At 42.3% G+C, this 11,236-nt stretch overlaps 1 protein-coding gene across 1 annotated transcript; it reads left to right on the top strand.

The window, feature by feature from the left end:
• The first annotated feature begins 2,944 nt into the window (after positions 1 to 2,944).
• On the top strand, positions 2,945 to 10,411 carry lipib (lipase, member Ib). The gene is made up of 10 exons (XM_079662140.1): positions 2,945 to 3,045; positions 3,903 to 4,294; positions 4,428 to 4,536; positions 4,645 to 4,746; positions 5,601 to 5,690; positions 5,778 to 5,945; positions 6,626 to 6,715; positions 6,919 to 7,027; positions 7,121 to 7,294; positions 9,432 to 10,411. The coding sequence occupies exons 1-10, from the start codon at positions 2,994 to 2,996 to the stop codon at positions 9,514 to 9,516; spliced, it is 1,371 nt and encodes a 456-aa protein (XP_079518266.1). The 5' UTR covers positions 2,945 to 2,993; the 3' UTR covers positions 9,517 to 10,411.
• The last annotated feature ends 825 nt before the right edge of the window (positions 10,412 to 11,236 follow it).

Raw genomic sequence — 11,236 nt, 5'->3', positions numbered from 1 at the left:
ATTTATAGACAATATTCAAGTGATGGAGAATTTTGCATGTAGGTAATAAAGTAGGATTATTTGGAAAGACTAAAAATAACATAAATAGCAATGCTAGCTATATAGAATGTAGACTATCCCCCCTATAGGCTCTGGTCATGTTTTTTCTCCCCTTTTCGTAATGTAAACTTTCTTTAAAAAATCTCTTTTTAGTAGTGCTATTTAATTTCTGCTCCACTACATCTCAGAGGAAAATATTGTACTTTTGACTCCAATATATATTTCAGAAGAGAAACATGACCATTATGATGATTTTGATCTGATCTTACCTTCCTCTCTCTCTTTGTAAGAGGATTGTTGCTGAAGGAGAGGTGAAGGCGTTAAAGGAGGCGCCGCCTCTGATATGTGATCACATCATGACAGTAGTGAAAAACACTATCACGCCTTTGATATGTGATCACATGTTCTGATCACATATCAGTACCTCTGTTAATAAAATATCGTTTATTTGTACGTTATGAGTTTGAAATCAGCTTTTTGCCTATTTTAACTGGAGATCTGAAGTCCTGACTCCTCCAATAAAGCAACATACTATAATTAAAAGCAAAAAATAAAACAAAGAAACATATAAAATAGAATAAGAATGTAATGTAAGATAAAATACTGTTCAGTATAATTAATACTGAGTATTGTAATAATATTTAAAGATGGCTATGTGGAACAGCAACATTTGTGTATTATAAACATGTAAGTGGTTGCAATATATTTACTTAAGTTCTACCTCTGCTATGGGTATCTCCATTGTTAGTGCTTCTTTTAAATATCTCTAATCCTCTGAATATTATTGTGATTTTTTTAATAAAAGTTCACTCCAATACATGAAATAATTGTTGAGATATGTCATTAAATAATGGTGGATAGATAGCTGGTATCCGCAGCTGAGATGGCTAAAAGTAAATCTCTTTTCCCCTCATTCCTGATAATGCAGCTCACGGAGGCAGAGAATGCAGAAGGGATATCATTATGGATCATCCCATTATAATTACCTAATACTGCAGTTTACTGAGACATGAATATGTTCAGGTTCAGAGGTTTAGCTGTGATTATCTCCAAGCTTTAGCTGAAGACTCCTCTAATAGAACACCCTGACCTCCAGATCTTTACATCACCGTTCACAGAGGGAAATATTCCTTATCAGATAGCTTATTACATTTTTGCACCATTTTTATACTGATCTAATGCACACCAAACCTGGACTAAAATGGGTAACATGTAAGCTGATATCAGAATATGTCCATTTAAAAAGAATTCAGAATTTAAGTTTAGGATTTGGCCATTTTATCAATATGTAATGTTAGGCTAGTAATTCTGAATCAGGAACGTAACTAGCAAATTAAGTCACATTATTAATTGAAGTAGCAGAAAAATGAAAATACTGAAGTACTTCAACGTCTCATCTACAGTAAGCACCGTTTTTTTTTAGACTGTCAGATCAGCTTTTTAGCATAGAGATAACATGAACTGAATAATGACAAAACCTCCACAGGAGCCCGTAGATGCTTAAACACAAACGTCACGCAGTTTTCTGTGTGGACCAAAGGAGTGCAGCCTGACACACGTTGCTGGTTTTATAATCTCGTCCGGCAGCTCTGTTATTTGCCAGGGACTAAAAAGAGGGCGTGGACTCAAAGGTAAGCTCTTTACGGGCCGGGACATCGTGACCTCACACTCACCTTTTACCTGGCTGCTCCCTGACGATGGCTGCTCAGTCTGCAGCAGAGACACAAAACTCACAGATCCTATAAGTATTTAGACAAAAACCTGCAGTATTTCAATACTGTTCTCTTATCAGATGTACGGATGCATTTTCTCAATTTTTTTTATTAGAATTTGAATTCATTTAATTCCGTGAACATTAAAATCGTAATAATTAAGACGCTGGTTTTTGTTGAATTATTCTGGACCAAAACCAAAGTGGTAAAACAACAAGATTGCATACAGAAGGCAGCAGTATTCCTTGTGATAAACACATTTTGTCGAGGCCAGTTCGAGTTTTCATGTCGGTTCCTCTGCCTTACTACTGCTGATTGTACGTTTTCAGCGTGCACTCTGATACAATACTGAAACCCTCGGTTCAGTTTCGCTGCTTTTGAAGTGTTTTCAGAGTCTCTAGATGTTAAATTACACGATGAATTCAGTGAGTACAGGGCAGCAAGGGCTGGGTGCCGTGTGGTTAGAGCCCAGGGAGCTATTAATAACCAGAAATGGAGTGGCCCCAGCTTTTTAAAGTTACATATTACAAACAATCATACTCCAACCTCACTAATCAGAGGAGAGGAGCAGCTATACGAGGGCCACCTACTGTACCAGGTTTACACATTTTCCTCTTTAGTAGCCTATATATTTATTCACCAATAAGGTGTTTTTATTGTATTTTGTATGTATATGTTTAGGGTGTAGTAGGACTGGCTAGCTGTCTGAGGCTAGTGTTTGTTTTTAATTCCATTGAAAGTTTATTATTTAAAGATACTAAGTATATTTGTTGGAAAGGTTTTCTCAATAGAACGACTTACAATATTCTTTCATTAAAAATAAAGTTTTTTGCTGATTTTGAATTCCCAAACTTTGGGTTTTTATATTTGAAAATCCTTTTCTTGCACGCTTGAACTAAGTTTTACTTTGCAGCACTTCAAACTCTGAAAAAAATAAGCAAAAACGTATGACATTTGTTTCCAAACTGACACCTCTTGTCTCTTTTCTCCTCCATTTATTTTGTATTCCTCTCCATTCCCTTCCTCATTAGCTCTCCATCCTTCTAGAAACTGATCCTACTGTAAGTGACGGCACCTCCTCTCCCCCCTCCCTCCCTCCCTCCCTCCCTCCCTCCCTCCCTCTCACAACAATCCCTCCCTCCTTCACTTACTCTCTCCCTCCACCCCTCTTCATTCACACTTCTTCCCCTCTCTGTCTTTACCTCCATCGGTCCCCTCTCTGTCTCTGCTGTTGTAGGAAGGATGCTCTCCTGCAGACTCCTGCTTCTGCTGGGTCTCCTCCTGCTCTCCAAAGGTAAGGAAAGCACCAACAATGCTGCTTATTCATTAAAGAAAATGTGAACTTCTTAAAAAGCAGTGAAAGCTGAAGTAAAGTATGAGTGGCTGCAGACAGCTTAAGGAACAGATAAGTATCCCTTTCCTGCTGCTCTTTGTTTAGGTTGAAGCGTGCTGTTTCTGTCTGGTGGTTTCAAAGTAAATATACACCGGGTCGCACTCACACACACACCGTCTCTCAGCCAGCTATTCATAGGTTACTAATGAGTGTGTTTGGGGCTGGATTGGGGCCACCCTCTCGCTCAGGATGGGGCGGGTTGGGTAGGGGATGAAGTGTTTTTTTATAGCAGCATGATCCTATTGAGGGCAGTGATGAGCTCTGTGTGTGAGCGGGAAACGCAGCGGGGAAAATACCATTAACTGTGATGCTAAATGCTACCTATAGGGTGTGTTTGAAACTACTAGGGCTGTGCTGAATGCTTTAGTTGGTTTTTTACATTTGAAGCTTCTAATTAGGTTGTTTTTTAATACGTCTTTGAATGTTCGTCACATAAGGGCTTGGCTTCTTAAGAGTACGTCAAATGTATTTCTAATCAATACCTCAATATCAATAATATTCCAGTTTTTGCTGATATGATATTACACTAGATTATGATCAGAAGTCTTTTTTTTTTACTGGGGGGAAATTAGTTTTGTGACATTTTAGAGTGAAACTAAATAAAATATATATAAACATTTGAATAATAATAATTTAATAAACATGATAAGTTAAAGTAAGAATATGCAATACAAATATAAAATAAAATAGAATTAAGCCAAAGTAAAAATCTCTGGATCTCTGGAGCATCATTAATGTCTGACCTGCTGTGTGTCCAGGTCAGGAGGAGAGTGGGGGGGGCGAGTCCTGCGATAACTTCACAGACCTGAACCTGTCGCACTGCTTCATGGGAACCGTCCTGTACGTGCGCCTGCTGCTCTACACCCGCTCCAACCTGGACTGCGGCCGCGAGCTGGACCACCACCACCCCTCCTCCCAGCTGCTCTTCAACGTGTCCCGCCCCACCGCCTTCGTCATCCATGGCTACAGGCCCACCGGAGCCCCCCCCATCTGGATCGACCACCTGGTGCAACTGCTGGCGGAGCAGGAGGACATGAACGTCATTGTGGTGGACTGGAACAAAGGAGCGGCAAACCTCAACTACTTCACCGCCGTCACATACACCCGGGACGCAGCGCACAACCTGACAGGATTCATCAAAACCATGCAGGTGAGACGACCTGTGTGGGAAGGATGCCAGCAGCTCTTTTAGCCTCTTTTTTGAAACTTTACTATTTATCTCAGTCCTAATGTTTCCAGGCAGCTGTGAAAAGTGGACACTTTAATAAATGTTGTGTCTGCAGGAGGAAGGAGCGTCTCTGAGCTCTGTCCACCTGCTCGGCGTCAGCCTGGGAGCTCACCTGGCCGGATTCGTAGGAGCAAACCTACATGGGAAGATCGGACGAATCACAGGTGAGTTAAATATAATTAAATCAATATGTGACTTGCCAACAGAGAAGCAGCAGAGCAGTATTCCGTTACACGAGTGCCAAGAGATCTTTATGTCCCCCTCCCCTCCAGGTCTGGATCCGGCCGGTCCAATGTTCACCAGCGCCATACCAGAGGAGAGACTGGACCCGACAGATGCCATGTTTGTGGACGTGCTTCACACCGACATGGATTGTAAGATTCTGAATTATATTTACTGACTATAACTAAACACATAGGATTGTCTCTGGGACATTAGTGCTTTAGAGAAACCTGGTACTTAACAGGTAAGTACTTGACATGTACTTGGAAGTTTGGAAAGCAAACCTGTTAGTTTACAGTATATTTAAAGGTCCCATGTCATGGCCATTTCTACTGATCATAAATCCATTGTCGAGGTCTACTAAAATAGATTTATATTATGCAATTTTCCAAACTCACATTGGTTTCTCATACAGCATCTCTGTATAGTATGTGTATTCACTCTCTGTCCTAAACTGCTTGTTGGAGCTCCTGCCCCCCCTCCCTGTGAGCCCAGTGGCCGTCAGCCAGACAGCGAGACACAGCGAAACCCAGCCCGAGCACACACACACACAACCACAGCCTGGCTGTGAGTTTGTGTGTGTGCTCACATACAGACACACAGCTTCGCCCCGCCGTCTCAGGCTGAGAAATCCGCGGAGCTGCAGCTGAGAAAAGATTGAGTGTGTGTGTGAGGAAATCTTAACGTAACGGCTCCGCGGACGTTACGTTAAGTCACTATACCCAAATACGTCACTATACCCAAGAAGAAAAAAATGGAAAAAGAGAAATCTCCAACGAGGTGTTCTGAGGCAGCATAGATAGGTCTTTTCTGTGTTAGAGTTTTACTCGCTACAGGGTGTACTTTGAGGTTTGTGACTCTGCAGACCGTTTACATGCATAACAAACTACATAACACACAAGGGGACGGGTAATAACCAGAAAAGCTTGACATGGGAGCTTTAAAGACACTAAATAACCAGCATAAAAATGATGTCTTATTTTCAACATGTATTTTTCCTGTGCAGCGTTTGGACTGAGAGGAACTCACGGTCATATCGACTTCTACGCCAACGGTGGAGTAGACCAACCAGGGTGTCCCAAAACCATATTTTCAGGTAAACACACACACACACTAAGCAATCCAACACACACACCCATGAATCACCGGACACACTCACACTGCAGTTGTGTGTCTCCCTCAGGTAAAGCGTACTTTGTGTGTGACCACCAGCGCTCCATGTTCCTCTTCCTGTGCGCTCTGAATCGGACCTGCAGCCTCACCGGTTACCCCTGCTCGTCCTACAGCGACTTCCTGGAGGGCCGCTGCCTGCAGTGTGAGGCCTTCAAACCCGCACCCTGCCCCGTGCTCGGTACGTGCTGGAACCAGAACCAGAACCAGGTTAATCACAGACTACATTTACACATCAAAGGAATTTGCTTTGGTGTCAAACTAAAATAATTATGAAGGTGTAAAAAAGGGGAAACTATGGAACTATTTTAAAAACGATTATGTAATTAACAAATAAAAAGAAATGTTTTTATTTAATCTATTATGAATAATTTTGAGGTTTTGGGTTTATCTGGATTGAGTTATTTTACTTTCAATAATTTAAGTGCATATTCCTAATTATACTAACAAACTTTTTACTCTAAAAACGAATACAGATTTTGTAGTAATAGCTTTTATTTTTATTAGTTAATTGACTTTGAATAATGATGAGATTTTGTTTCCTCCATTAAGTATTTATTTAGGCACTAAGAAAAAGAGGCACTTTTTTGGTAGTATTTAGAGAAACTCATCCGCCTTATTCTCTCATGAGCCTTTAAAAACTCAGAAAAATACTATTTATTTATATAAACTGTAGAAAAATTGAATATGTGCAGAATATCAGAATTTGGACGTTGAAGAGCGGAGTTTCATTGTGCAGAAATGTGCAACAAATATAGAAAAAGTAGCTCACCAAGTGTGCACTAATGTAACATTTAATGCTAATCTAAGCTCTTACTGTGATTAAATGGAGTTTGTGTTTCTTTCTGTTTCTACCTGCAGGGTATGATATGAGTCAGTGGAGAGACACGCTGCTGAAGCTGGGGCAGACCAGAGCCTTCTTCAGCACCAGCAGCACGCTGCCCTACAGGAGTGAGTCTTAAAAACATCATGCACCAAGCGGACCCACTTGAAAAATAACATTGTTATAGCTTCAACCGACATACAAAAGAATCATACTTTTTTGAGAAAAGGAATGTAACAATAAACTGTCTTTTCATGCTATTTACGATTCAAATTTATCTGGTACCTTTTCTGCTTTTATTTCAACTTAATAAATGTTTTTTGTGTGTCAGAGATGAGCTACAGAGTGGACATGGTGACCTGGAACCAGTACCTGCGCTGGGGTGTCGTCTACATCCGTCTGCACAGCGGAAAAAACTTCACTGAGGCCCGGATAGATCAGTGAGTCAGGGAAACATCTGGATGCCAGTTTAACCTGTAGGAACATCTGCACAAAATAATGTTATACTCAATTCCTTCCCTCTCTATTCACAGTAAGCAGCTCAGGTTCGAGCAGTACACTTCCTCACGGCTACTGGCCCAGTTCGATGAGGATCTGCAGCAGGTGCACAAGATCTCGATGAGAATCAACACCGGGAACGTGATCGGCCCCCGGTACAAAATCAGACTTCTGAGGATACGCTTCACACCGCTGGAGCGCCCAGAGAGGTCAGAGACACGTTTAGCGAAGTTTGGACATGTCGATGATTTATTGACTTAGATGAGGGATGATAGGATTGAGATAATTGTTTTACAAGACCAAATATTGAGTTCAGCATAGAATAGTCATCAAATTAAGCTTAGACAGATTTTTATTTTCTTAGTAGTCAAAAGCTGATTTATCCCTAAAATGTATTTATATAAAATGATAATATTTGATGGTTACCATTACTAATTACAGTCAAACAAGATTTAACGAAAAAAAATTGTTTTAGTTTTATTTAGTTTATCAAGTCGTACGACCACAATAAGATTGTACTTATTACTTACTTAACATATAAAAAAGAGGACGATTTTTTGTGCATTTTCAAAATAAAGTCAAATGTTGGAAGAAGGATAAAATACCTTTTTGAAATGAGCAAAACAAAATGGTATTATCCATCCATCCATCTTCTCCCGCTTATCCGTGGTCGGGTCGCGGAGGTAGCAGTTCCAGCAGAGAGCCCCAAACTTTCTTTTCCCTGGCCACATCAACCAGCTCTGACTGGGGGATCCCAAGGCGCTCCCAGGCCAGCGAAGAGATATAATCCCTCCATCTGGTTCTAGGTCTACCCCTTGGTCTCTTCCCAGCTGGACGTGCCTGGAACACCTCCCTAGGGAGGCGCCCAGGTGGCATCCTAACTAGGTGCCCGAACCACCTCAACTGGCTCCTTTCGACGCGAAGGAGGAGCGGTTCAACTCCGAGTCCCTCCCAGATGACCAAACTTCTCACCTTATCCCTAAGGGAGACACCAGCCACCCTGCGGAGAAAACCCATCTCGGCCGCTTGTACCCGCGATCTCGTTCTTTCGGTCATGACCCATCCTTCATGACCATAGGTGAGGGTAGGAAGGAAAATGGCCCGGTAGACAGAGAGCTTTGCCTTCTGGCTCAGCTCCCTTTTCGTCACAACGGTGCGATAAAGCGACCGCAGTACCGCTCCCGCTGCTCCGATTCTCCGACCCATCTCACGCTCCATTGTTCCCTCACTCGAGAACAAGACCCCGAGATACTTGAACTCCTTCACTTGGGGTAAGGACCCATTCCCTACTTGGAGTGGACAGTCCATCGGTGTCCTGTGAGAACCATGGCCTCAGATTTGGAGGTGCTGATCCTCATCCCAGCCGCTTCACACTCGGTTGCGAACCGATCCAGTGAGTGCTGAAGGTCGCAGACCGATGAAGCCATCAGAACCACATCATCTTCAAAAAGCAGTGGTGCAATCCTTAGTCCACTGAACTGCAGACCCCCTCCCCCACGACTACGCCTCAAAATCCCATCCATGTATATTACAAACAGGATTGGTGACAAAGCGCAGCCCTGGCGGAGGCCAACCCTCACCTGAAATGGGTCTGACTTACTGCCGAGGACCCGGACACAGCTCTCGCTTTGGGAGTACAGAGATTGGATGGCCCTGAGTAGAGACCCCCTCACCCCATACTCCCGCAGCACCTCCCACAGTGACTCCCTGGGAACCCGGTCATACGCCTTCTCCAAGTCTACAAAACACATGTAGACTGGATAAGCATACTCCCAGGCCCCCTCCAGGATCCTTGCGAGAGTAAAAAGCTGATCCGTCGTTCCACGACCAGGACGGAATCCGCATTGTTCCTCCTCAATCTGAGGTTCGACAATCGGCCTGACCCTCCTTTCGAGTACCTTAGAGTAAACTTTCCCGGGGAGGCTGAGTAGTGTGATGCCTCTGTAATTGGCACACACCCTCTGATCCCCCTTTTTGAAAAGGGGAACCACCACGCCGGTCTGCCACTCCTTCGGTACTGTTTCCGACTTCCACGCAACGTTGATGAGACGTGTCAACCATGACAGTCCCTCAACACCCAGAGCCTTCAGCATTTCTGGACGGATCTCATCCACCCCCGGGGCTTTGCCACTGTGAAGTTGTTTGACGACCTCAGTGACCTCCCCCCGGGAGATGGGAGAAATTGTATTATTTATAAGAATATTTTCATTTGTTGTTCAAGATTTCAGAAGTGTACCCCTTTAAATGCCAGTGTGTTTAACGGAACTGCAGTATCTCTTTAAAGCATTTCATTAATTTCTATATAATAATAAGAAACATCTACGCTTTGTCTTTCTCCTCCGTCAGGCCTCTAATGTGCCGTTTCGACATCATCCTGGAGGAGAACATGGAGGTGGCGTTCCGACCGTTACCCTGCGGCTCAGGCCTCTGACTCCCCCAACCACACACACTTTTTCTTCTTCTTCTATGGCAGGGCTTCTCCAACTCCGGACCGAACTGCAAATCAATCCGGACCGAACCCGTTGCCCCATTATTAAAAAAAAAAGAAAAAAGAATTGGTAAAAAAAAAAAAAGAATTTCTGAATCTGATGAAAATTAAAGTGGACCTATCATGCTATATTGGAAAAATATATTGTAGGGCCATACCTATACAAAACATGTCTGTAAAGTTTTGTGCTTAAAATACCAAACAGATCACCCATTGTAGCCATGCCTCATACTGCTCATCATACCCCTCTTTTGTAGCCCTGTTAGAGAAACGCGGATTTTGGGTCCTCAGCTTGAAAAAAAAAAAAAGAGGAGGCGGAGCTAATGCCTGATCAGAATTCTACCAGAGATAAAGTTAAATTCTGTGCCATTTCTGTGCCATTTCTCCCACTAGTTCAAGCCATCATACTGTATGTATGTATTGAATGTGTGTGTGTACAGGGGCGCCGTCTACCGACAGGCAAGTGCTTGGACCAGAATGGGGCCCCCAAATAAAGTAGATTAATCCAATCCAACTTTATTCATATAGCACTTTAAAACCTCCAGACCAAAGTGCTGTACAGAGAGATACATAAAATATAAAACCACACAGCTCAGCTCACAAAACATTCAATAAATAAATAAATTTAAAATCAAAGATACAAACACAAAAATAACCAGAATAAACGTAATAATTTCAAAATGTAATTTTCTTTAAAAAAAAAAGAACATAAAAAAAGATTAAGAAGGTCCACAGCAACGACAACATGAAACACCCTTTAATTTACTACAACGATATGTCGGGAAACCCCCTCAAGGGGGCCCCAGGCATTGCGCGCCAAAACTGCTTCTTAATTTCAGTTTCGTTGCTCCGCTCCGGGGGTGGGGGAGGGGGGGGGGACTTTACTGGCATTGATCCGGACCATTGACCTTGTATAAGATTCACAAGTGGACCTTTAACAAAAAAGTTTGAGTACCCCTGTTCTATGGAAACACATTTAACTCACCCCCAGACGTCCTCCTGGGGCTACAGGGTCTCCGGGCCCCAGGAGGACCTCCAGGGTTAGCTGGAGGAGCTGTCGCCTCCTTACTCGATAAAGAGGAGCCGACGAACACTCATGAAGCCTGCCTGTCTCTGCTGTCGGTTTTTTGGAAAGCTGATATAAGTATTAATCTCAGAGGTTAGGAAACACACACGTTTTTTGGATTATCAGAAACACTTATTTTTCCTTTACTGGTTAAGAAAATGTAAAAGCTAAGTTAAATAAACTGGTGATATTGTATTTGGAGCTATGAGGTTAATCTATGTCAACAACTGTATTTGTTTACGTGAAAATTACACAATAGGAATTGCTGTAGGAATTTGTCTCACAAAAATGATTTATAAAAAGATGTATTCTAGACTTTATCTCAGTTTCAGTGCCTTCTAACCAAAGTTCTCAACTTAAAAGAATCAATCAATGCAAAAAATGTGCTGCTGCTTTAACAGTGACGCTGCTATGTTTGTCCACAGCTAAATGGAGTTTTGTATTAATGTGTGAAGTTGTAAACTGTGAGGTTTATAATCTAAAAAGGTAGCTAAGACGTGTTGTGAATTAAGCGGACTTTAAGCCGTTCAAATTGTGACTCAAGTGTCAGTAAATGTTTCAGCCTATACAAATAACTCGTGAAAAACTGTTGTAAAC

Source organism: Notothenia rossii (assembly GCF_949606895.1).
Source record: "Notothenia rossii genome assembly, chromosome: 12".
Taxonomy (NCBI): domain Eukaryota; kingdom Metazoa; phylum Chordata; class Actinopteri; order Perciformes; family Nototheniidae; genus Notothenia; species Notothenia rossii.
The sequence above is the reverse complement of the archived record's forward strand: the minus strand, read 5'-3'. Positions and strand labels throughout refer to the sequence as shown.